Source organism: Phocoena phocoena, chromosome 16 (genome assembly GCF_963924675.1).
Source record: "Phocoena phocoena chromosome 16, mPhoPho1.1, whole genome shotgun sequence".
Taxonomy (NCBI): domain Eukaryota; kingdom Metazoa; phylum Chordata; class Mammalia; order Artiodactyla; family Phocoenidae; genus Phocoena; species Phocoena phocoena.
The window spans coordinates 26,392,085-26,417,488 of record NC_089234.1 but is presented as its reverse complement, the minus strand read 5'-3'; the positions used below and the strand labels follow the sequence as shown (position 1 = coordinate 26,417,488).

General features: G+C 50.9%; 3 protein-coding genes across 7 annotated transcripts; 2 read left to right on the top strand and 1 right to left on the bottom strand.

The window, feature by feature from the left end:
* The first annotated feature begins 779 nt into the window (after positions 1 to 779).
* On the top strand, positions 780 to 15,322 carry PPRC1 (PPARG related coactivator 1). Of its 3 annotated transcripts, XM_065894319.1 has the most exons (14): positions 780 to 932; positions 4,795 to 4,983; positions 5,527 to 5,673; positions 5,794 to 5,895; positions 6,010 to 8,920; positions 9,205 to 9,258; positions 10,085 to 10,142; positions 10,909 to 10,979; positions 11,979 to 12,702; positions 13,668 to 13,817; positions 13,928 to 13,994; positions 14,118 to 14,239; positions 14,484 to 14,635; positions 14,921 to 15,322. In XM_065894319.1, exons 1-14 carry the CDS (start codon positions 780 to 782, stop codon positions 15,022 to 15,024), a joined length of 5,004 nt encoding a protein of 1,667 aa, XP_065750391.1. In that variant the 3' UTR covers positions 15,025 to 15,322. The 3 variants fall into 3 exon arrangements, with proteins under 3 accessions (XP_065750391.1, XP_065750393.1, XP_065750392.1); XM_065894320.1 differs by lacking the exon at positions 780 to 932 and having other exon boundaries at positions 4,901 to 4,983; positions 5,628 to 5,673; positions 13,934 to 13,994; positions 14,921 to 15,024; XM_065894321.1 differs by lacking the exons at positions 10,909 to 10,979; positions 11,979 to 12,702 and having other exon boundaries at positions 14,921 to 15,024.
* A 1,519-nt stretch (positions 15,323 to 16,841) lies between these two features.
* NOLC1 (nucleolar and coiled-body phosphoprotein 1) lies at positions 16,842 to 24,830 on the top strand. 3 transcript variants are annotated; one of them, XM_065894264.1, is made up of 13 exons: positions 16,842 to 17,015; positions 19,199 to 19,254; positions 19,369 to 19,508; positions 19,605 to 19,735; positions 20,148 to 20,313; positions 21,651 to 21,781; positions 21,911 to 22,055; positions 22,370 to 22,498; positions 22,768 to 22,878; positions 22,971 to 23,609; positions 23,793 to 23,899; positions 24,074 to 24,166; positions 24,341 to 24,830. In XM_065894264.1, exons 1-13 carry the CDS (start codon positions 16,896 to 16,898, stop codon positions 24,497 to 24,499), a joined length of 2,127 nt encoding a protein of 708 aa, XP_065750336.1. In that variant the 5' UTR covers positions 16,842 to 16,895; the 3' UTR covers positions 24,500 to 24,830. The 3 variants fall into 3 exon arrangements, with proteins under 3 accessions (XP_065750336.1, XP_065750334.1, XP_065750335.1); XM_065894262.1 differs by having other exon boundaries at positions 16,896 to 17,015; positions 21,651 to 21,823; positions 24,341 to 24,499; XM_065894263.1 differs by having other exon boundaries at positions 16,896 to 17,015; positions 19,351 to 19,508; positions 24,341 to 24,499.
* LOC136136274 (ubiquitin-ribosomal protein eS31 fusion protein-like) lies at positions 20,806 to 21,573 on the bottom strand. The gene is made up of 2 exons (XM_065894348.1): positions 21,375 to 21,573; positions 20,806 to 21,080 (listed from the first exon to the last, which is right to left on the bottom strand). Exons 1-2 carry the CDS (start codon positions 21,571 to 21,573, stop codon positions 20,806 to 20,808), a joined length of 474 nt encoding a protein of 157 aa, XP_065750420.1.
* Positions 24,831 to 25,404: the final 574 nt, after the last annotated feature.

Sequence of the window (25,404 nt, the reverse complement as noted above, 5' to 3'; positions counted from 1 at the left end):
GTATGAAGTAGCTTCTAAATGACAAATGAGTAAATAATAGACATAGTGATGGACTGTGGAAATACAGAGAGGGATCAAGTTTGGCTGGGATAACCAAAAAGTCTTTCCCGGATAAAATAGGGCCTCAAAGATGTTTTGAGGCTAAAGTTTTCCACAAGGCAGAAAAACACCTGTTGTATTTGGAAGATAGCAAGATGATCTGCAGTAGCAGGAAGTAAATTTGGTAATGAGACATGAACGTGGGTTTCTGAGTAGCTCAGAGAGACACCGATAATGCTGTGTTCTAAGATTAAACTCGCGGTAGTGCCGCAGTGTAGCGGGTGAGGCTTAGCTCCTGGAGTGCTGGTGCCCACGAGGCGGTGCTGTTTCAAAACACAGGCCCACTTGGACTAAGGAGAAAGGAACGTGCAGCAGGTAAAACGTCAGACAAAGAGGGAGTTCTGACAGTTGGACAAATTGGGAAAATAAAAAGATACGCAATAGGTAATTATCCCCTTATTACCTCGCGCTCCCCAACTAGGTCCCCCCGCGCAACACAAAATTATGAATTACAGTGCGCCTATAGCACGTGCCACTCAGGCTCTGCTGAATGCGACTACTACTCCCAGGCTCCCTCGTGAGGCCAGTGCCCTCTTCCCGTGGGCAAATGGGTATCGCCGCTCAGTCTTCTGGGATTCGTAGTCTTGCAGTGTCTTTCGGGAGTTGTAGTTCACTTCCCACAATCGGCTGGGCGAGGCGGCGCCGGCGATCAGAGCTGCGCCGGGTGTTCAGGGGCCAAGATGGCGGCGCGCCGGGGACTGAGAGACGGAGTCGCGCCGCTTCTGAGTGGGGGCTCCGGCCCCGACCCTGGCGGTGGAGTGCGCAGCAGCGGTTGGGGGAGTCGGGGCCAAGCGCCGTATGGCACTGTGGGCGCTGTGAGTGGCGGGGAGCAGGTGAGACTGGCGGGCGGCCCGCGGCTGGCAGCAAAGCGGCGTGTGCCGGGCGGTGACACGTGGACGCCACAGGAAAGGGAAGAAGCGTTCGGGAGTCGATGCCGGGTGGCTGCGGAAGACGGATTGGACCGACCGGACCTGGGTCGTTTGCTGGGGGGATGCGGGCAGAGGCGGGTCCTTATGGCCATTCCTCCGGAACGCCGGAGGGGCAGAGCAGGGTGTCGGAAACCTGGCCCCTGTGTGTAGGGGGACTCGGACTTAGAGTAAGATCTTCCTCTAAGGATGCCGAGTGGGGGCTGCCTGTAGCCCAGCGCCGCAGTGCCTTTTCGGAGCCACGTGGGGTGGGGGGAGCGATTTTCCCGGGATAATTTGTCTGCTTCCCCTCCCCCTCTAGGCGGCCCCGGCACCCACGTGGGTTGGGCGGGGGGGAGGAGGCCCTCGGGTCCACGTGGGGGCGGGGAGGGGATGTCCACGTGGCTCCCGCTCCAGGCTGCCGGGCATCTCGTATCGGCGCTGGAGCCGCACTGCCGGGAACTGGGTGTGTCTCAGCCGGTCCCGCCATCTCCGTTCGGCGCTGGGCGCCCCAGGCTGGGAAGGAAGGAAGGTAGGGGCTGCTAGAATCAACTTTGCCCAGAGCCTTGGAGGAGTTTTTTTCTTTTTGCTTTGGTCCGCGTTGCCTCTCGACAACGGATGGTAAAGGACTTTACAGGTGTGCGGGTAGTCTGTTCTCTGCGGATGACGGAGTGTGTTGGGGAGGGTAGAGGGCTGAGGTTGAAGGGCTGTGGAGTGGCGGCCTCTTTCCGACCGGCTTGGGGTGGGTTGTGAGGCATGGGCACTGGCGTTTTTGTTGCTTGCAGTCCTGCCTCGTTCGTGATTCAAGGGGCATGGGAGGTGTCAACATTTACATGGCACAGGCTTAAGTAAGGAAAGGGAGTCCTCTCCTTCCGTCACTTTTCCTCAAGCATCTCTTTTGAGGAGGCAGCTAAGGCCTGCTCCTGTGAATTGATACGGACAAATTTGAGATGGTCTGTGTTTAAGCTTCTCTGGAATTTGTGCTGGGGATGGCAAAAGTTGGAGGCGATCTGAGAACTACTCAACACCAGTTGAACGTTTACTAAATGGGGGGGGGGACATTCTTTCTGTCATACTCTTTTTTTCCTGGTCTTCAGTTCTCCATACTTAAAAGTGTTATCGTCCCACTCCTCACCAGGGCTTCTTAAAAGTTCCCACCCAGAGTGGAGGTCGGCAAGACTTCGTGTGAACTGTTATCTTGCTTAAGCAATTAAGCTGAGTCCTTGAAAGCTTTTTTTTTTCTTTTTTGGTTTCTAGGTGGGAGTTGGGCTGCAGGTTGCCAGGTAATATCAGTTCTAGCAGACCAATCCAGGCCCTGGGGGTGGGGGGTGGGGAGTGGCTTCTGGGGCTCTACTTGGGAGCTGCCCACCCGCTCTTCCCTTATTTTCTCAGAGGCCACATCTTGTGGGGCTGGTGCTGCCCACCCTTTGGGGGAGAGGCAGGAAGTATCCATGATCCAGCTGTAGTCCAAGTTAGGTAGTCATTTGGGGTTGGAGAGGGTCTTGTGGAGAGATTGTTCACCACAAACACACACAAAGATGAGTATGTGGAAGCTAGTCAATCAGCCAGGAACTTACTGAGATTCCATTATGTTTAGACATAGGGGGATACTGTGGTAAACCACACATGGTCCCTGTCCTCCAGGATCTTATGTTTTTATCAGATCTTATGTTTTAGACAGACAATAAATAATGATGAGGAGGACAGAGGAAAGTGCAGCATATTATATAATCAGCAGTAGTAATCTACCTTGCAGGGTCTGGGAAGAGACATTTTAAGGTGAGATTGTGGGGGGCGGAGGGGAGGGGGAGCTTTCCTCAGAGGGAACAGTATGTGAAGACCTTGAGGTGGGAGAGAACATGGCTTATTGGAGAAACCTGTATGGCTGGTGTATACAGAGACAGACAGAGTGGTGAGAGAAGACACGCTGGAGGAGTCTGGTGGGGAATACCAGGACCACTGTAAGCCATTTAAGGACTTTAAACCTAGTGCTAAGAGCAGGAAGATGCCCTTGGAGGGGATTAGAGAGTGTCTCAAGAGGTGATCAAATGTGTATTTTCATGTTTGTAGCTGGTTTTGAACCCTGCAGGGACAAGCCGGATATGGGAAAGCCAGTCGGGAGGTTGTTAAAGTTAAGAGATGCTGGTGGCTGGCACACTCTTAGCCTGGGCTTATCCTCTCCATGATCTTGGTACTCTGGGAGCTGTGCTGTTTGGGGTTTGAGGGGAGGGATGGGTGAGGTCAGGTAAAGAGGGGCTTCTCTGACTGGGGCTCCAGTACCTGCCTGATGGAAGTGGTGATGAGTGGTTCATAAAGCTGGACATTGTCTCGAGATTCTGGCCTAGTAGCTGGGTCAGGTAGGTGGCAGGGCAGGAGATGCAGCCTCTTTGCTCACCTGGGAGTGTTTGCTGAGCGAGGTGCTATTCAGCTGCTAGTTGTAATTACAGGATTGTGAAGGCTTGGGAGGAGTTAGTGCCTAAAACCTGCCACCTTTTACTTCATCTCTGGGCCTGGCCTCCTAAAGTGTCCCTATCTATCCTTTTCTCTCGTTGGGCATTGTTACTCTTCAGCTTGATTAGGAGGGTGGGGGGGTGCAGTCACACCTGTTGCTTTTTTTTTCTTTTGGAAGAGGTACAGAGTTTGCCTTTGCTGCCAAAGGAGAGGTGAGACTGGCTTGTCCGTGTTTGTTCCTGTTCTTTGGCCTTTGCATCATCTATAATTTTGTATAGTGGAGATACCCCTGCCTCTGGCCTTGCCAGCCCTTCCAGCCACTTCTGGCCCTGCCCACGCCCACACTCTTGACAGGCCTGGGCGGATGGCTCCCTGCCTGACAAGGCTGAAGATGTTGTTAGTTCTCAGGGAAGAGGTGGGGTGGGGCGGGGCTTTTCCGTCCACAGAATCAAACTTTCTCTTCTTTTGCTCTAACTTGGTTGGGGTAGGGAAGAGACTTGTTCCTTGGGACTACCTTTGAGAGGTTGGGTGGCACACTGTAGAGCCTTCAAAATAGAAGTTCAAAATAAGTGTGACTGTCAGCTGTGTATACTGTGATGCACTGTGCCAGGCATGGTGGGTGACCAGGAAGTATAAGCACAGTTTAAACCCTTCCAAGAGCCAAGAAAAATATAAGCTAATAGATACAAAGGGTTATTTGCCCCAAAGGAACTTGGAATATAGTTTTAGTAATGATGCAAGGAATGTCATGGGGTAGGGAAGTGGGTAGGATGTGATTGCCAGAGAAGTGAGCGGTACAGGAACACGTATGAATTCGGGGTGTGAGGAGAGGTGCATTGGGGAGGCCTGAGGTGTCTTCGTGAAGAAGGTGGGATTTGAGCTAAGCAGAGACGAGAGGCCTAAGTGGGATTTGAGGGAGGTAAGGTGGTTGTAATTGGAATTGCCTGCTTACTGACCTCCTCTCCTTTGCTGTGCCCCTGAGAGTGTCTGTCTTCATCACTGCCAGCAGATAACTCTTCTGAACAATCTTGGTCTTTTTGATGTTTTTATTCCCCAGTTTATCAATCTCGTGTGGTTCCAAGTGTTTCTGGATGGAGTCTAAACTTTTTTTTTTCCCAGAAGGTTCTTGAACACTGCCATCTGGTTGTGGCTGTGGGCTCATAGTTTGTACTTCTCTCTGCCCAGCAAGTCCAGAGTGTGTTGGGGCTCCTGCTGAGTCTGAGGCCATTGGTGGAGGGCTCGGTACCTGGTTTACAGAGTGTGTAAATCAGCTGCCCCCGAGGGCCCATGCCCTGCAGCCTTCACTGTGCCTTCCTGACCTTATTCCCTTTTGCCCCAGGTGCTGCTGCATGAGGAGGGGGATGATTCTGGCTTTGTCAATCTATCTCGGCTGGGCCCCTGTTTGAGGGACAAGGACTTAGAGATGGAGGAGCTGATACTGCAGGATGGGACACTGCTGGGGACCATGCACAGCTATATGGATGCCTCCCTCATTTCCCTCATTGAAGATTTTGGTGGCCTTGGAGAGGTGAGCTGGGGCTGAGCTTGGAGGTCTTCAGGCAGGAGCTTTGGCTCAGTGGCTCTGTTCTCCTAGCACCTTGGTTCCTAGATACTCAACCTGAGTCCTTGAAGTGTGTTTTTGTTTCTCAGTGAGAGTTGGGCTACATCCCATGTAAGAGGATGCCCTGGCAGACTTGGATTATTATCCAAGGCCTTTCACCCTGCCTGGGCCCCTGACTTACATGTTCAGAGGGTTCTGATCTTTGTTTTGAGTCCAATTCCAGCTTAGCCAAGGGTTGTCTGCTGAGCATCCCACATTTTACCTGAGAGTGTAGGGAGTATGAAACATAAGTTCAAGACTCAGTTTTGACAGGTCTTTGTTGACACTAGAGAGATGGTGGATGGTAGTAAATGAGATTGGAACCCATGCCTCCTGGTACTAACATCTCTCTCTGGCAAATTGAGCTGAACTGAGCCTGGGAGAGGGATTCTCTTGGCATCCAGTCCTTCTCAGTGGCCTGGTAGGTCATAGGGATGGTGGTGGGACCTTCCTGTTGTCTTTCCTGAGCAGAGCAGGTTATCTCTGGAGGACCAGAATGAAGTGTCACTGCTCACAGCTCTAACAGAGATCTTGGACAATGCAGATTCCGAGAACCTGTCTCCATTTGACAGCATTCCTGACTCAGAGCTGCTTGTGTCACCTCGGGAGGGCTCCTCTGTAAGTGTGGGATGAGGGGAAGGGGGTGTGTGATTGGTGCAAAGGTTAGAACCACATCTACGAGCCTACTCGTAAAGTTCTGAAGCACAAACACATTTCAGGTCTTTTTCTCCCTTTTAGCTGCACAGGCTGCTCAGCCTCTCTCGGACACCCCCAGAACGTGACCTCATCACCCCGACTGACCCATTGGGGCCCAGCACAGGCAGTAGTAGAGTGAGTGGGGTAAGCCTGACCTAGGGAGCCTCATGGACTCCCAATGGGGAGGAATATATGGGGACATGTCTGGAAAAAGATATTCCTGGAGAAAACTCCTATGTCTTATCTTCTCTCCTGTAGGTTGAGATGTCTCTCACAGATCCTCCTTGGGACTTCTCTCCACCCTCTTTCTTGGAGACCTCCTCCCCCAAGCTTCCTAGCTGGAGACCCCCAAGGTCAAGACCCCGCTGGGGCCAGTCCCCACCTCCCCAGCAGCGTAGTGATGGGGAAGAAGAGGAGGAGGTGGCCGGCTTCAGCAGCGAGATGCTTGCTGGGGAGCTCAACAACTCTGTGAGCAGCATCGCAGACTTCCCCATGCACCTGGCCTGTCCCGAGGAGGAAGATAAAACAGCAGTAGCAGCAGAGATGGCAGTGCAGGCAGCTGGCGATGAGAGCATCTCCTCCCTGAGTGAGCTGGTGCGGGCCATGCACCCGTACTGCCTGCCTAACCTCACCCACCTGACAGCACTTGAGGATGAGCTTCAAGAGCAGCCAGGTGATTTGACACTGCCTGAGGATTGTGTGGTGCTGGAAATTGTGGGCCAGGCGGCCACAGCTGGCAACGACCTGGAGATCCCAGTTGTGGTGCGACAGATCCCTACTGGACCCCAGCCTGTCCTCCTGGATAACTCGCTAGAGGCCAGTGCGGCCTTGCAGCTGCTCATGCCTACACTAGAGGCAGAGACAGAGGCTGCTGTGCCCAGGGAAGCCCTCTGCCCTGAGAAAGAGGGGTTGTCACTGGACTCAAAGGAAAAGCTGGAGTCAGCCTGCTTGTTGGAGCCCAGGGAGGTCATGGAGCCAATGGCACCCAAGGGGCCTCAGAACCCACCAGCCAACACAATGCTAAGTTCCCAGAGAGCTCGAAAGGGCAGGAAGAAGAAGAGCAAGGAGCAGCCAGCTGCCTGTGCAGAAGGCTATGCCAGGAGGCTGAGGTCAGCCTCTCGTGGGCAGTCTACAGCAGTTACAGAGCTGACCTCTCAGGGAGGCAGCTTGCCTCAGGAGGACCTTCAAAGAGAGGTTGTGCCTCCCCGTGGTAGAGGGAAGCCCCGGGCTTGGGCTCGGGCCTGGGCAGCTGCCTTGGAGAAGCCTGGCTCTGGGAACTTGGAGAGTAGTGCTGGACAAGCTAGTCCTGCTAAAGAAGGTCCTCTAGACCTCTACCCCAGCCTGGTTGACCCCATCCAAGCCAACCCTGTTTCAACCCATCTCTCACTGGTTGACTCTGCTGAAGCTGACCCCATGCCACTTGACTCTGTTGAAGCTGATCCCACTGCGGTTGACCCTGATCCCACTGTGGCTGACCCTGTACCTGTTGACCCTGAACTGGTTGACTGTGCTTTAGCGAACTCAGAGCTGGTTGACCCTCTCCCAGCTGACCCAGTGCTGATTGACCCAGTTCTGGCTGACTCAGCAGTTGACGGTGCAGTGGTGGTTCCCATCTCAGATGACTTGCCTTCAGTTGACCCTATCCTAGCCAAGCCAGTACAAGTTGACTCTCTTCCCAATGACCTGGCTCCAGTTGACCCTGTACTAGTTAAGTCTAGGCCAACTGATCCCAGACGTGGTGCAGTGTCATCAGCCCAGGGGAGTCCAGCCCCCCAGCTCCTCCTGGAGTCAGAGTCCTCAGACCCCCCAAAGGCCATCAGTCCTGAAATTAAGGAGGTCATGGGTCCTCTGAAGGGGGAAAGTGGTACTAGTGCAACAGCCCAGGAAGCCAGGCCTCGGCCTCTTAGCCTATCTGAGTACCGGCGACGAAGGCAGCAGCGCCAAGCAGAGGCAGAAGAGAGGAACCCCCATCCCCCAGCTGGGAAGTGGCCCAGCCTCCCAGAAACTCCCACAGGGCTGGCAGACATCCCTTGTCTTGTCCCACCAGCCACAGCCAAGAAGACAACTCTGCAGAGAAGCCCTGAGGCTCCTTCTGAGGCTTGCTTTGCTCCTGTGGGTCCCAGCCCTGCCTCTCCTAGTCCTGAGCCACCTGCAAGCAAACCTGTGGCCTCAACTCCCACTGAGCAGGTGCCATCCCAAGAGATGCTACTGCCAGCAAGACCACCTCCTGCTGTGCAGTCCATGCCCCCCACAATGCCCACTGCCCTGCCTTTTCCCACGGGTGGGCTGGGCATGACCCCCATGCTGCCCCTTCCCACAAATGGGCAAAGTGTCCCCAGTCTGCCCCCACCACCCTTGCAGCCTCCTAGTGTTCCGATGTCTGTGGGGCCAGTGCCACCTGATCCCTTTACTCACTATGCCCCTGTGCCACCCTGGCCTTGTTATCCCCCCTTGTCCCCTTCTGGCTATCCTTGCTTGCCCCCTCCACCGACGGTGCCCCTAGTGTCTGGTACTCCAGGTGCCTATGCTGTGCCCTCCACTTGCAATGTGCCTTGGGTACCTCCTCCTGCCCCAGTCCCACCTTATAGCTCCAGCTGTACCTATGGGCCCTTGGGATGGGGCCCAGGGCTGCAACACCCTCCATTCTGGCCTGCTGTTCCCCCACCTCCTTTGCCTCTAACCTCTGTTGGAAGAGCTGTTCCCTCACCCAAGGTGGAGCCCAGTGGCATCCCACCTGGCCCTCCTGATAGTGTTCTGACTGTGCCGATGGCTCCTCCCCTCAGTCTTGGGGCAGCTGGTCAGGGAGCTCCACAGATAGAGCCCACCAAGGTGGAGGTCAAGCCAGTGCCTGCATCTCCCCATCTGAAACACAAGGTGTCCTCCCCGGTGCACAGCCCTCGGATCAAGGCTCCACCGTGTCTGCCTGCTGAGAGAGTGGCTGTTGAGGAGCCTGCATCAGAGAGGCTAAAGCCTGAGCCCCAGGAAGCTAGGCCCAGGGAGAAGGCACCCTCTCCTGTTGCCAAGGCTGTTCCCACATCTGCACCAAGGCAGAGCACTACCACCAAGCTGCCTGCTGTCCACCCAGCCCGTCTAAGAACACTGTCCTTTCTGCCTACCCCACGTACCCAGGGTCCTGAGGATGTGGTACAGGCTTTCATCAGTGAGATTGGTGAGTGCCACACAGTTCCGTGAAGAATGGCATGGGGGTTGTGTGAGGAGTGTCCTCCATAAAACAGGATAAACTACCTTGATGGGGCTGGCCTTTGTTGGATTTCTTTGGAGAGTTCTTGAGAGGTAGAAGTCTGGGTTGGTTTGATTCTTTCTGCTTTGTGTTGCTGCCTTGGTTTACTTAGTACAGTGAGCATGGGGAGCCTAGGGGAAGAAGTGAGGTGATTTGGGACTTCTGGGACCTGTGTACTCAGATGATAGGGGCTGTGTTGTATGCTTCCACAGGAATTGAGGCATCGGACCTGTCCAGTCTGCTGGAGCAATTTGAGAAATCAGAAGGTAAGGAAACCTGGGTAGCTTTGCTTCAACCCTTTTTTGTTGATGTTTCCTTTGGGCCTAGCCCTGTAGTTGCTTAAACTGGGGGGAAGGAGAAGGGGAGTCTCAGCCACTAGAGCAGCCCCCTAATTGGAATGGGAAGACAAGATTTACCTGTGACACAATCTAAGCCAGGGAGAGTGGTGGGTACAGCATGGCAAGAACTATAAAGAGTAGATGGATGGGGAGATTCAAGTGGGTTGGGTTATTTGGGGAGGTAACTCTCCAGGTGAACCTTGGAAGACAGGAATTCAGAGACTGGTGAGTAAAGGCAGAGGTACAGGAAAGATCGCATGTGGTGTATTTGAAAGGCAATGGATAGCTCAGCTTTTCAGTACAAGGCATGGATCTAGGTGCTGCGGGAGATGTTACGTCCTGTTCTCAGATGAGCTTATGGTCTGACTGGGGAGAAGAATTTGCAGAAATGACTGCTGAATTGGTAACAGGTATCGGTAGTACAAGGCAAAATAGAAAATATAAGTGTAGATCAAGAGTAGGTTATAAGACTAGGAAGTTAGTTAGGTGGGTTACATAGAGCCTGGAATGCTAGGCTTAGAAGTTTGGACTCCCCAGATTCAGTGGGGAGTGTGCTTGTTTCTGAGCAGAGAAGAGACATGATTAAAAATATACCTGGGTACCCACTGGAGGAGAATGGATCTCTCGGGGGAGACCCAAATGGAGTATGTAGGCAAAATGGATTTTCCTCCTTTGGGTCTCAGAGCCAGCCCTTCTGCACCTCCTCAGTATGGAACATCTGGTTGGGCTTTTAACTAGTATGGTTTCTTTGCAGCCAAAAAGGAGTGCCCTCCCCTGGCTCCTGCTGACAGCCTGGCTGTAGGAAACTCAGGGTAAGTATGGGGACATGAGTGAGTTACCCTACAGCTGTTGGTCAGCAGCCGGCCGGTACTCCAGGACTGTCAACTGGATGCCTCTGTTACAGGGTCCGCTCTAGTCTTTCCCTGTTCCCCACCCCCGGTTCAGCCCATCACTACAGGGTAGTGTCTTGAGTGGTGAAGTAGGAGGATATATATGTACCATTTTCTGGCTTATTCCAGTCTGGGGGTTCCAAATGGTGATGCCTTTTATTTTCTGGCAACTCGTGCTTTTGGGGATTTCTTTCCTTTATTTAACAGGCGTTAAGGTTGCTCAGCACTGGTAATGGTGTAAGAAAAAGTGGGGGATGATATTCATGGCTAGGGCTCCCCTGACTGCTTGGAGGGCACAGGCATCCTGGACCTCCTTGTTCCCCATTCTTCCAGCACCAAGAGGCCTTTTTTTTTTTTTTTCATGTTCACAATACCCCATCCTGTTTTGCCAAGCATATTTTCCTCCACATTGATTTTGGGTTGGTTTGAGCCGGGCACGAGAGGCTCCTGGCTTGGAGGAGGTGGGGGGTATTCAAGGTCATCCAGCAATTGGGCAGAGCTGAATTGAGACCCAACCTACATAAAGTTCAGTCACTAAGACCCCTTTTGTGCTGGAGGAGAATGATTGGGGCAGTTTGTGCCCCCCATTCCTCTCTGCATGCACCCCTCTCCTTTGCTTTGTGAGCAAAGCAGATGTACAAGATGTTGAGGAGGCAATGAACCAGGCTTTCCCTTTTCCCCCCGCCAGCAGCGTTGACACTCCCCAGGAGAAGAGGCCCCTAGACCGGTTACAAGCCCCAGAACTGGCCAACGTGGCAGGTGGGTTCAGGGTGGGGAACTCTGCCTTTGATTAGTTTATGCAGCAAATGTTTTTAGAGCCTGCTCTGAACCAAGTGTGTGTAGGTGTTGGGGGTACAGAGATCTGATCCTCGTCCTTGAGGTTCTCACAGTCCAGGGGGCAGATGTCAGATGTGTAAACAAATGAGCATGTTGAGTATCAGCTGTTGTGTGTTAAAGAAGCCTGTGTGGCTTATAGTGGGGTCTGAAGAGGGACAGTCAGGGCAGGGTTATATAGAAGGTAATCCTCAAAGTGGAGGCTTGAGAAAATCACTGATACCAATCAGGTAGGTTTATGGGCATTCTAGGTAGATGGAATGGCTTGAGTGAGCTGGAGAAGGAAAGCCAGCCCGGTATGTTTTGGGAAATTGTGAGTGGTTCATTTTGGCTGGAGTGTAGTGGTTGATCAGGGTGCTGGGCAGAGCTAAAGGAAGAGAGAAGGCTGGAGTGGAAAGCAGGTCAGGTTATGGGAACTTTGAATGCCATGTTAAGCTGGTTGGACTTTATACTGTACAGTGAAGAAGCAATTGAAAAAACGTTACCAGTTTGGTTTTTGGGTGCTCCCACCAGCAGGAATGTAGAAGACAGGTGGACAGGTGTGATGCCCGAGGTAGGAGGTTATTAGGACACAATTACATGAGTTCAGGCAAGATGCAGCCCAGAAGTCAGGCAGTTCTGAGGGCAGGGGGTGAGCCTAAGAATAAAGAGGTAGGACAGACAGGACCTGGCCACCAGCTAGGTTTGGGCAGTGAGAGGTTGAACAGTTGAGGAGGACCATAGCTGGTTGGGTTTCTACTGCTGGTCTCCAAGATGGGGAACTCAGGGGAAGGAGCAGTTTTAACAGTGGGAGAAGTTGGGCTGTTGATCATTGTTAGTATACTCTGTGAGATGAAGTGGGGATCCCTGGAGCCTATATTCACAGTGTTTAGAAGTGTAGAATCGGATCTCATCCTGCTATCTCCATCCTCCCTCCCCTCACAGGGCTCACCCCTCCAGCTACCCCTCCCCATCAGTTATGGAAGCCCCTGGCTGCTGTGTCACTGCTGGCCAAAGCCAAATCTCCTAAGTCCACCGCCCAGGAGGGAACCCTGAAGCCTGAAGGAGTTACAGAGGCCAAACATCCAGCTGCAGCCTGCCTCCAAGAAGGGGTCCATGGCCCTAGTCCAGTCCATGTGGGCTCTGGGGACCATGACTATTGTGTCCGGAGCAGGACCCCCCCAAAAAAGACGCCTGCCCTAGTCATTCCAGAGGTGGGCTCCCGATGGAATGTCAAACGCCATCAGGATATCACCATCAAACCTGTCTTGTCTCTGGGCCCAGCCACCCCGCTGCCCCCATGCACAGCTGCCTCCCAGAAGCCACTTGATCACAGGACTAGCAATGATCAGGCAGATCCCCCAGCCCCTTGCCTTGCCCCATCCACCTTGCTGTCCCCTGAGGCCTCACCCTGCCGGAATGACACGAACACTAGGACTCTCCCTGATCCCTCAGCCAAGCAGCAGTCAATGCGCTGTTATCGAAAAGCCTGCAGGTCAGCCAGCCCCCCAAGCCGGGGCTGGCAAGGCCGCCGTGGCCGCAGCAACCGTTCTGTCAGCTCTGGGTCCAACCGGACCAGCGAAGCATCTTCCTCCTCATCCTCATCGTCGTCTTCCTCATCCCGGTCCCGGTCCCGGTCCCTCTCCCCGCCACACAAGAGGTGGCGAAGGTGAGCTCTGATGGCCTGTTAGGTTCTCTCCACTTTGGAAGTTCTCTCCTCTGGTTTACTCTGAAAGCTTTAGCACATCGATACTTTCAGGCAGTAAGGCTTCTATTTCTGTCTTTGGCTTTTGTCTTCTCCCCCTTTACTGGATTCGAAGGAGGCAAGCTCTGAGAAGATAGCTTCTTTCCCCTGTTGGAGATTGGGATATCTCTGAGGTCTCCTCCTTCCTGGAGACCTGCCTTGGGGAGACAATTAGGGTTTGATCTTGACCATGTTGATTCCTTTGCATACTGTATCAGTCCTTATTTCTGCTATTTTCCCGGTAGTATGTGGGATGGTGGTCTAGTGGGTTGTTAATGTCAAACAGTCCTTCCTTTAATCATCTGTTGAGGAAACAGTCTGGGACAGTTCCTTTGAGTGTCACTGTGGCCTCAGCTATTTTCTGGCAGTACCTTTTTCTCAGTAATAGACCCAAATTTTTCCACTTAATCAATGAAGAATTCTTGGTTTTTGATGGTGAAGCTTATCTTCAGAAATGTCCCCTACTACAGGTCTAGCGCATCCCCTAAATGCCGTGTTCATAGTACTCCTATGAGACATATGAGGGGAGCAGGATCCCAGAGACCCAGGCCTCCCCCTCTCCCCACCCGCAGCTAATTGTAAGACCTAGGGCCCAGCCTTTTATCTCCGAGTCTCCGTTATTTTTATTCTTTCTGATTTGTTAAATATTTTTCTATTTTTAATCGCATAATTGAAAATAAATATGATCTGTGCCCAAATACTCTAGAACATCTAAAGTTCATGAGGTTCTCAGTTTGGTCATCTGCGAAGAGTTCTTCTAGATCTCCTCTGCTCTGCTTTGCCTTTGGTCCTGAGCTTCCTGACAGGGAGGCAGGGCTGGGGCCAAGGTGAGGTAAGTAGAATATACCTGCACCGCTCCCAGCATTCCTGTGTGCCCCTTTGTTCTCCAGGTCCAGTTGCAGTTCCTCTGGACGTTCCCGAAGATGCTCTTCCTCTTCCTCCTCCTCATCTTCCTCCTCGTCTTCCTCATCCTCATCATCTAGTTCCCGAAGTCGGTCCCGCTCTCCATCTCCTCGCCGGAGAAGTGACAGGAGGCGGCGGTGAGCGTGTTTTCAGGGAGTCGGTGCATCTGGGGTGCAGGTGCCTAAGAGTTCTGAGACTTGAGCTGCGTAATGTCTGGGGCACTGATGGCACCTTCTTCTCTTGTCAGGTACAGTTCTTATCGTTCACACGACCATTACCAAAGGCAGAGAGTTCTGCAGAAGGAGCGTGCAATAGTGAGTAGAGGAACAGGTCCTGGGAGGAGAGGGCTTGTCCCTGAGCCATGACATGAGCTCAGAGAGCCGTCTGCAGCTGTGGCCTTGGCTCATAGTGTGTCAATTTTCCTTGACCTAACATAGGAAGAGAGAAGAGTGGTCTTCATTGGGAAGATACCTGGTCGCATGACTAGGTCAGAGCTGAAACAGAGGTTCTCTGTTTTCGGAGAGATTGAGGAGTGCACCATCCACTTCCGTGTCCAAGGGTGAGGTTGGGCCCTAAGGTCAGGATGTCCTGTCTCATTATCTATCTTGATGCTTCTTTGTTTCTCCCCCCTTGCTCTGGTGTCCTAGGCAATATAGGCACCTTCATTTCTACAGTTAGAGGGCTGGCAATTTGGGGAATGAGAAGAACCACCCCAGTCCATTACTGTACCCTGGCGAGCTGTCTCTTCTCCATGGCATGTGCCCAAATAGCCATGTCAGCCTCTGTCTCACCCTCCCCACCAGTGACAACTATGGCTTCGTCACTTATCGCTATGCCGAGGAGGCATTTGCAGCCATTGAGAGTGGCCACAAGCTGAGGCAAGCAGATGAACAGCCCTTTGATCTCTGCTTTGGGGGCCGCAGGCAGTTCTGCAAGAGAAGCTATTCTGATCTTGGTGAGTGGAGGGAGGCCCTGAGCCTTTGGTATCATCTCCTCCCTCAAAAGGTCCCCAGCCTTTTGAGAGGGGCGCTAGCTAGGCAGACTTGTCTTCCTCTGACACGTGAAGAGCCTAAGGGGTGGGATGAGAGGAGAAATGGGTGCTCACCTGTCTTTTGACTTAATATCCAGGTGATTTTAGCTCCATCCCTTATAGACATGAGAGGTAGCTGGCCATTTGAGGACGCTGTGGTTGGGAGGTATACTCAGAGACCTTGATGTTTGTCTCTCTCTACCTTTATAGACTCCAACCGGGAAGACTTTGACCCTGCTCCTGTAAAGAGCAAATTTGATTCTCTTGACTTTGACACATTGTTGAAACAGGCCCAGAAGAACCTCAGGAGGTAACCCTGGGCCCTTCTCCCCCACCCCCTTTTCTTTGGAGGTGCCCAACCTCCTCCATTCCCTCCCCCGGTCTAGGGGAGACAGCTGCTAGTGAGGAGATGACTGTTTTATAAAGAAATGGAAAAAAGTGAAATAAAAATGTGTTAAATCAGATTTTTTTAAAGTGGTATTTGTTTTTTTATAATAGGCATTGAAACACATTAACTTGCATTCCTATGTAAGAAGGATGGGGTTGAGGGGTTCCCCCAGTGTTTGGAAAATCGAAGTCACTATGCAGACTAATAAACATAAACTAGAGGGAACTGCCAAGTGCTGTTGCGCTTCTTTCTATGGTGGTAGTGCCAGACAAGTCACTTTTCCTCTCTGAACACAACAGGGACATGCTTACCTCCATTTAATTCCTAGGACCCCTCTTTGGTCAGGTGTAGAATCCTGACCACTTGAAACTGCTCCTCAAGAGTGTTGTAAGTGAAATCAGTCATCTAGGAGTGCCTCTCAAACTTTAAAAGAGCAGTTGAATCATCTGGAGATCTTTTAAAAATGCAGATTCTGACTTCTGGGGTGGGGCCTGAGATTCTGCATTTCCAGCAAAGGTGGTGCTACTGGTCCAGGAAGGAATTTTAATATCAAGGACCCAGAGGACGCTCACACTGTTGCAAATAATGGTTTTTGAAACCGAGACTTGCGTGTATGTGGACCATAATAGCTTGAGCACAATGCTTGGCATTCAGCAGGTTCTCAGATGTTTAAAGAATGCATGCAGGTGGATAGACCTTTGGGGAAGAGGGAGTTGTAGGAATTATATACCAAGGACAGGGGAATGCCTGAGAAAGGCAAAGGAGAGGTGTGTCCCTTGAGAAAGTGGATCCTTACCTCCCTGAGGGGCATGAATGGGAAATAGTCAAGGGGTAGTGCATAGGACTGAAGGGATTGCTGTTTGCTAATATGAACTGACATAAGATAGAACTTGGAATTAACTTGGCAGGCCTGAGCATTGATTGATAAATTTGAGTACTCATGACAAAAGGAGAGGCAGTTGAGGGGTTTTCTAGTTCTTCCACAGGGAGGGTTCATAGTGTGGGCTGTCCCCAGGAGGTAGAAGTGTTATTTTCAGGATTATAGGTTTGAAGAGATTGCTGCTGTCACTCAGGTTTGGTGCACAACCCCTTTTTCCCTTCATGGAGCTGACCTAAGGCTGTGTTATGTAAGAGGAAAGGGTTGTCTCATGGGCAAGTCATGATTGAGGTAGGGGCAGTTTTGAAGGTCAGCGCCTCACCACTACCACAGATAATCTGAAGCGTCCTCTGTAATAGAGATGGGAATGCAGAGGTTGGGGTGGTATCTTGAGAAAGGGCCTCCCAGGGTGTTGGAAGCAGTGAAGATGAAGAGTGGGAGTCCACGGGCAGCACGAATAGGGTAGGTTGGGAGATCATGTGACCAAGTTTAGAGGAATTCAAGGTCAGCTCGGGCCCCCCGGCCCACTCATTACTCTGGCATCCAGATGCCAGGGGCGCGGGTAACCGCAGCACTGAGGAAAGGTGGCTCCATCAAAAAGGCAGGGCGCGGGAAATCCGAAGTTTTCCCGCCGCGGCTGAGGGCGTGGCCCCTGACGTCAGGGTTCCGCCTTCACAAAGCAGACCGGCGGGCTCCACCCTTACCAAGATGGCGACACTCGCGGGACCGGAAAGCGTTAGTAGATTTCGCCTTTACCCTGTCTCCGAGGTGTGGGCGGGGCTGCTCTACGGAGTGCGCCGGCCCCTTCCGCCGCGCCCTGCGCGGCGCGATGTCGTCACGCGGGTCCGCCCCTACCCCTCCTTTTCCGGGTTCCTGAGTCGCGTGCGTCGGCCACGGTAGTGACGCGTATTGCCGAGAGGATGGCGGACGCCGGCTTACGCCGCGTGGTTCCCAGCGACCTGTATCCCCTCGTGCTCGGCTTTCTGCGCGATAACCAGCTCTCGGACGTGGCCAACAAGTTCGCCAAGGCAACAGGCGCTGTGAGTCCCGGGCATGATTCATGGGCTGGGGTGGGATGACCACAGGGCTCCGGGCCCTGACATGCTTAGGTTTGCAGGTAGGGAGGTCTGTGGGGTTCGCCAGCCCAGTGTCTGCCAGGCCTTTGTGCCGAGCACTCGGCGGTGGCCGGAAAGCCTGGAGTCTCGGCGTCTCTTCCACGATGTCTGACTATATGGCGCTGAGCTTTGTTGCTTTTTTTCTGGTGAGTGGGGCGGCCGTGGCCGCGTGGGAACCTCGTGGCCTAGGTCACGTGGCTGGCGGAGTGCGGCGAGGCGGCAGCGTCGTGCCCCACCGGAGGCATTGGAGGCTCCTGGTTCTTTCTTTAGGCTTTATGTTGGCTGATGCCGAGCGTGACTTGACCTTAACTCTCAATCGAATTTACCCGGGACTCAAAAGATAAGTAAAATTGCTTTAGAAATAATGAAGCCTGGGATTTTTGTTATTAAAGAAGAAAATGAACGAGTAGAGGCAGGGTTCTGCTTTTCGTTTTACTGAAGCAGGATTGAGCATCATAGTTCTCTCTACAAAGCAGGCATAGCTGTTGGCTTGAATCTTTGACGTATGGTATCAGACAAGTTTAGGTTTGGGAACAGCCTCTGCCATTTTTGAAATGTATAATCCAGGCAGCTTGCTTAACGTCCCTGAATCCGTTTCTACTTCTATGGAGATGTCATCATCCACTTTATAGCATTTTTGTGAGTAACATGATATGTACATATACAAAGTGGCAGTACCGATGCCTGGTGCTCAGGAAGCATCAGTGAGTGAAAGCTGTTATCTTACGTTAGGATGTTCCAAAAAACAAGTAAAAGGAAGATGACCAGGAATGTGAAAGGTTTGGAATCTACATTTCAAGGAAAGACATGACTGCATGAGAAAACACCTTGAGGGTAGAGTGGAGTGGTACGGTAGTCCTTAGCGGTCTTAGTCTTTGACTAAGAAGGTAGGCTTGTTCTTTGTGGTAGAATCAGGCTATGCAAGTTGAGAGTCAGATCAGCCTCAGAAAGGGCTGCCTTAAGCTGGGGCAGCCTGCCATGTGATCTGATACAGCTGCTTTCATATTGGAACTGTTTTGACTGTTAGGGAGGCTGCAGAGAGTGGGCTGGATGGAATTGGGCCTTTCAGAATCAGAAATCTTTTTTATGTGACAAAAACTAATCTCTGTGGAGGGTTTACTAAGGGCAAGATGCTATTTCCAGATGCTAAGCCCCTTATATGCATTATTTCTTATCTTCCCGACAAGTTAATAAGATGTGTAGTGTCATCTATCTTATAGGGAAGGAAACAGTCTCAGAAAGATTAAATGATTTATTTTTCTTTTAATTTTTATTCATTTATTTATTTTTGGCTGCATTGGGTCTTCGTTGCGGTGCGCAGGCTTCTCATTGTGGTGGCTTCTCTTGTGGAGCACGGGCTCTAGGTGCACGGGCTTCAGTAGTTGTGGTAGCATGCAGGCTCAGTAGTTGTGGCTTGAGGGCTCTAGAGCACAGGTTCAGTAGTTGTGGCACATGGGTTTAGTTGCTCCGCGGCATGTGGGATCTTCCTGGACCAGGGCTCGAACTCATGTCCCATGCATTGGCAGGTGGATTCTTAACCACTGCGCCACCAGGGAAGTCCCAGATTAAGTGATTTGCTCGGGGTCACACATTAATAATTGGCAGAGGTGAGTTTCACATCTACTCATCTAACTTTGGGCCAGTATTTTTGTATATACTGTAACGCCTTGCCATTTTTTTGGATACCAACTTATAATCTATATCAGTGTAATAGCTGAATGCAATTACGTACTGAATATGTAACGTAGATTTTTACTAGTCTTCTCTTGGAGGATGGTTTCCAGTGATTTGGAATTATAAACCACGTTGCCGCAGTCGTCCTCCTGTGTAGATGTTTGTTTCATGGGTAAGGTTAAATTCTTAGCTAGTACACTGCTAGAGTAAAGGAAATGTATGTTTTTAAAGGCTTTGATAAATAGGATTGACAGGTGGGGGAATAGATAGACGGTGCCAGAGACTACAGGGATAGCCCAAGTTTTTGATGCCAAAAACTGGGAAATACGTAAATAGAATATTTTTCTCCTAATTTGTGCAAGTAGGAGAAGTCTTACAGAGATGTAACATTTATATCAAATTAAAACTTTCTTACTCTGCTTTTTCTCTTACAGACCCAGCAGGATGCTAACGCCTCTTCCCTCTTGGACATCTATAGTTTCTGGCTCAAGTAAGTCTCCTCTGTGCTAGTGTGGCTGTTTTCTCCCCCCAAGTAGGCTGGACTGTGTTCTTTGGTTTGGGAAGGTCCTGATTCCCCAGGAGTTAGCCTAATCTACCCCAACAGGTCCACCAAGGCCCCAAAGCGGAAGTTACAGGCAAATGGACCAGTGACTAAGAAGGCTAAGAAGAAGACTTCATCCAGTGACAGCAGTGAGGACAGCAGTGAGGAGGAAGAAGCCCAAGGGCCTCCCGCTAAGAAAGCTGGTAAGACCCAGCAGGGAGTTGTGGTTCCAGGAAAAGGATTTGGAGCCTGTCTGTGCTAAATTTCTGGTTCTTACTGGGACCTGTACTTTTGTTCAGCTGTACCTGCCAAGCGGGCCAGTCTGCTTCAGCATCCTGGAAAGGCTGCAGTCAAGGCATCAGAGAGCAGCAGCAGCAGTGAAGAATCCAGTGATGATGAGGAGGAGGACAAAAAGAAAAAGCCTGTCCAGGTTTGCAACTTTGAGAAGGAAAGGGATTGCTAAGGGATTGGAAAGAAGAAACTAAAATCTTGGTTTTTAGCTTGATGGTGTTAGGTATACAACAGGTGATTACATGGTTTTTCAGGGAGGTTGTAGAAGTATGAGGTTTGGGAAGGATTATGTGAGGTTGAAGTTGAGCCCTGAATCTAGAGGAAATTCAACCCGTTCTGCTTCCCTGGCAGTATTGGGTTTCTCTGGGATACTGTCAGGGACTCCAAGAGTAAGAGAATATGTTTTATGGACAGGTACAGGGAACTCTAGACAGGGAATGGCAGCGACAAGGCCTAAAAAAGGGGGCACCTAGGAAGCTTTTCTACCTTAGGATGTCCTTTGGGTGCCCTGAAGCTCTTGCTGATTCTCCTGGTTGTGTGTTTTCTCACAGAAGGGAGTTAAGCCCCAAGCCAAGATTGTCAAAGCTCCTCCTAAGAAGGCCAAGAGCTCTGATTCTGATTCTGACTCAAGCTCAGAAGATGAGGTGCCAAAGAACCAGAAACCAAAGACAACACCCGTGGCAGCTAAAGCTCAGGCTAAAGCCCTAGCCAAACCAGGTATTGTTTATGTTCCTAGGAGGCTGGACTGGGGACCAGGTTGCCCTGGGGACTGATGTGAAAATTCCTTAATTCAGCACAGGAGTGAAATGGCACTGGTTGTTGAACTAGAGGTATTGACTGGTGTCGTTTTTTTTTTAAAAAAGAAACATTTTCCTAGTAAGTAAAAAGTTTTATTGTTAGGGACTAGTAACTACAGAAATAGTCTGCAGTGAGGAAAACATGTTTTAAAGACTTCAGAGGGCATATTCAAATAATTTGCATCATATCATTTTTTGGAAGACAGGTTTATTCCTGAAATTGGGCAAGAAATTCATCCTTTGATGTAGTAAACCACAGCATTCTCCTTCATGCTTCCTCCAGAGGCAAGAGAATTGACAGACTCCTAAGTTCCGTGCTAATAGGAAGGAGGTTTTTATGGCTTTTTAATGTCTCGATACTCCTTTTTTAGTGTTGTTCATTAGTTCTTGTCTTTTATTAACCAGTATACGATTACTTATCTTTTGGTTTCTTGAAACAATAGATCAGACAACATTTGCCACAATAGTGTCTGTCAAAGTGGCTGGCCTTGGAAACTCCAGCACCGCATTCATCTGAAGGGCACTCCTGACGCAGGCGACTGATTTTGCCATTTTCATCCACCTTACAGTATTTCAGGACAGCCAGCTTAGCCTTCTTTCTCTTATGCTTGTTCTTCTTGGGAGCGATGTAAGACTTCTTCCTTTTCTTAGCACCACCACGAAGTCTCCACACAGATGAAGAATGGACTCTTTTTTTTAAAAAATTTATTTAGTTTATTTTTCATTGAGTTGGGTCTCCGTTGCTGCGTACGGGCTTTCTCTAGTTGCAGCGAGCGGGGGCTACTCTTCGTTTTGGTGTGCGGGCTTCTCATTGCAGTGGCTTCTCTGGTTGCAGAGCATGGGCTCTAGGTGAGCGGGCACATAGTTGTGGCACACGGGCTTAGTTGCTCTGCAGCATATGGGATCTTCCCGGACCAGAGCTCGAACCCGTGTCCCCTGCATTGGCAGGCGGATTCTTAATCAATGTGCCACCAGGGAAGCCTGTGGACTCCTTTTGAATGTTGTAGTCAGACAAAGTATGGCCATCCTCCAGTTGCTTGGCAGCAAAGATCAGTCTTTGCTGGTCAGGAGGGATTCCTTCTTTATCTTGGATCTTGGCCTTTACATTTTTTATTGTATCTGAAGGTTCAACCTTGAGAGTGATGGTCTTCCCTGTCAGGGTCTTCCTGAAAATCTGCATCGTGGCGGCGGCACCACTGCCCATGGTGGATCCGAAAGCTGTCTTTGTACTCGCTTACATTATTTCTTTTTTCTTAGGTATACCAACTCGTCCAGCACCTAAAGTAGTCAATGGCAAAGCAGCTGGTAGTAACAGCAGCAGCAGCAGTAGCAGCAGCAGCAGTGATGATGACTCAGAGGAGGGGAAGGCAGCAGCCGTATCTAAGAAGGTATGGGCCTTAATTTCTAGCAGGAAAGAAGGAACTGGGGACGTTGGTAATTGGGGGGTCTCCATTGCATGGCAGGATTGGTTGGGTCAGTATTTTCCTGTGGTAATTGATTTTCTCTGTGTGATGCAGACTGTACCTAAAAAGCAAGCTGTGGCCAAGGCCCCAGTGAAAGCAGCTGCCACTCCTGCCCAAAAGAGTTCCAGCAGTGAGGACTCCTCCAGTGAGGAGGAAGAGGAGGAAGAGCAGAAGAAAAAACCCATGAAGAAAAAACCAGGTGACTGGACACGGGGAGTCAAGCTGGACGTCTGACCAGGGCCCAATGGCAGGAGGACCTCTGCAGTCACCACGTGGACCTTGGCATGTGTCAGCCAGCTTCTCCCAGAGAAAGGAGAAAGCCACGTTGCCTTTTATAACCTAGACTCAGAAATGGCATGCCATCATCTCTGCCGTAGTCTATTTGTTAGAAATGAGTCACTAATCCTAGCCCACCCTCAAGGGATAGGGAATTAAGCTCCATTTCTAGAAGGAAGCAGTATCAAAGAATTTGTGTATATATTTTAAAACCACCACACTGTCCCTTTTAAACAGGTCCCTATAGTTCAGTTCCCCCGCCTTCTGTTCCCCCACCCAAGAAGTCCCTGGGAATTCAGGCTCCCAAGAAAGCTGCAGAGAAGGAGCAGCCTGTGGAGAGCAGTGAGGACAGCAGCGACGAGTCTGGTGAGTCATCACCTGTGGTGAGTGGGTCTGGGGAGTGTATGAGGAGTAGGGAGGGAAATGGTTCTGTCCCTTCTGCTTTTTTTTTTTTGGCTGCGCCGCGCGGCTTTTGGGATCTCAGTTCCCTCACCAGGGATTGAACCCGGGCCACAGCGCTGAAAGCCTAGAATCCTGACCACTAGGCCACCAGGGAACTCCCTGCATCCTTCTTTTCGTTGCCCCTGGTTGGATTGGGACTCTGGACCCAGCCTAATGCCATAGGTTCTCTCCAGATTCAAGTTCTGAGGAAGAAAAGAGACCCCCAGCTAAGGCAGTCATCTCCAAAGCAACTACTAAACCAGCTCCAGCAAAGAAGGCAGGAGAGAGCTCTTCAGACAGCTCAGGTAAGGCATAGGAGGCCCTCAGGGCAGTGGGAGCTCCAAGGGCTCCCCTCAGTCTGATTTGGGGAGATATTCACTCCATTCTCTCTGTCTAGACTCCGACAGTTCTGATGAAGCTCCTGCTAAGCCAGCCAGTACCACCAAGAATTCCTCAGGTAAGCCAGCTGCCACTCCCAAGCAGTCTGTGGTTAAACCAGCTACAACTCCCAAGCAGCCTGCAGCCACTGGCCAGAAGCCGCTGACCAGAAAGGCTGATAGCTCCTCCAGCGAGGAGGAGAGCAGTGCTAGTGAGGAGGAGAAGACGAAGAAGACTGTAGCCACCCCTAAGTCCAAGGTGATGGCCAAAGCAGCTCCGTCTTTGCCTGCCAGGCAGGCCTCTCAGGGTGGTGGGGACAGCAGCTCTGATTCAGACAGCTCCAGCAGCGAGGAAGACGAGGACGAGAAGACGCCTAAACCCTCAGCCAAAAAGAAGCCACAGAAGGCAGGGGGAGCTGTAGCCCCTTCCAAACCAGCCTCTGTGAAGAAAGCAAAGGCCGAGAGCAGCAACACTTCTTCCTCTGAGGACTCCAGTGAGCAGGAGGAAGAGAAGCCCAAGGCCAAGGGCACTCCAAGACCACAAACCGCCAAGGCCAATGGCACCTCTGCACTGACTGCCCAGAATGGAAAAGCAGATAAGGACAGCAATGAGGAGGAGCGGGGCAAGAAAAGGGCAGCAGTGGCAGTTGCTAAGCCAGGTCTGTATCCAAAGAACCTGCCTCCTGGGTTTGTCCCCCAGATCAGGATGGGCTCTACTCTTGGGGGTGGGATAGGGAGCCGAGGCCCATGACTGGCTTCCAGTTAGTTGGAGGCCCTCAGTGTGGGACCCTGGGAGGAGGGACAGGAAACTGGTCTCCTGAGTCTGGCCTTTTGTTTTGTAGGTTCAGGAAAGAAGCGGAAGCAGAATGAGGCTGCTAAGGAGGCAGAGACGCCTCCAGCCAAGAAGATAAAGCCCCAGACCCCCAACACGTTTCCTAAAAGGAAGAAAGTAAGTTGCCTTATTTTCCTCTCAGGAGCCAGCGTTTAGAGTAGAAAGAAAAATTGCAAAGCACCTTGACAGCCCTTTGCCTGGCCTGGCATACGTGCTGTGGGTGTAGCTCAGGAGGGCCTTCCTGACCACTAGGCCACTCCATCCTGAATTTCCTGCTTCATTCTTTTTCAGGGAGAACGAAGGGGATCCTCCCCATTCCGAAGGATCAGGGAGGAGGAGATTGAGGTGGATGCTCGAGTGGCAGACAATTCCTTTGACGCCAAGGTGAGGAGAGAGAGGGTCTTCACCATTCTTGAGGGGGTGGGGTGAGAGAGGGTAGCTTTTGGTTCTGGTTGGTAGGAGGTTCTCTGGGTTCGGGTTGCCTGGAGCAGGGAGAAGAAACTGACAGGGCCCTGGCGTTGTCCTTCTGTGTGCTAACCACCTGTCTCTACTTACCAGCGGGGTGCAACCGGAGACTGGGGGGAGCGAGCCAATCAAGTTCTGAAGTTCACCAAAGGCAAATCCTTCCGGCATGAGAAAACCAAGAAGAAGCGGGGCAGTTACCGGGGAGGCTCCATCTCTGTCCAAGTCAATTCTGTTAAGTTTGACAGCGAGTGACCGTGGACCATCTGTAGCACAGCAGGGGTGATGATCTGAGACCACTCACTTTCCCCAGTGGACCTGGGAACCCTCAGCTCTATCGGGGGAGGGTCTCAGTGAGGAGAGCAGTTTAGATTAGGTCTGAAGGCTTTGCGTCGTAACATCCTCTAAGGTCCTTTTCTGTGTTTGTGGTTTTGTACAGACTTGTTTTTGAGTGTTGGGTAGCAAGGACAAGGTAAGGGGAGTGTTCTTTTTTAAGAAAAATTGTTTTAGTTGTCATTCTCCCTGTTTTGTGGAAGTTCTCATACTGAGAAATTTGTATATTTTACATTAGATCATTTCTTAATGATTTTTGTTGTGGTTTTCAGAGGTGGGTTCACAGATTAAAATCTCAGCTATCTTCCAAGATGTGGTAAAGGTCACATTATGAATTTTTATAATTGGAGAATTTTGTCTATGGGAGTGCTTGTGTCCACATTTCATCCTTCCTACCCCTCAGGGCCCTGGTGAGGGGTGGCTAAGACTGGTTAATGTATGTATCTGTGAAGCATGAACTATGTACCTCATTCGTGGGGTCTAGGACTGAAGTTTTCAGCCAGCATGGACTTACCTACTTTGGTGGATAAAATTTACTGTTTTGTTTCAGGCAAAATTCTGGTGTGGTGTGAATGCCGTGGGGTCAGTCTGAATATTTCGTTTACTATAATTTTATTATTACATAATGTTTGTGATATGTGTGTTTTAATTTGAAAGCATAAACTTTTTTATTGTTCAAAGACAATTTTTGATTGGCTTGACCTTTAAGAGTGTCGAATACTAAATTGAGGGCTACATCTTATTTTTTTACATTTTAGAGAACAAAATAGCGTTAATTTAATCTGAAAAGCACATATCACTTGGTATTTCTGTCTTGGTAGCAGTGG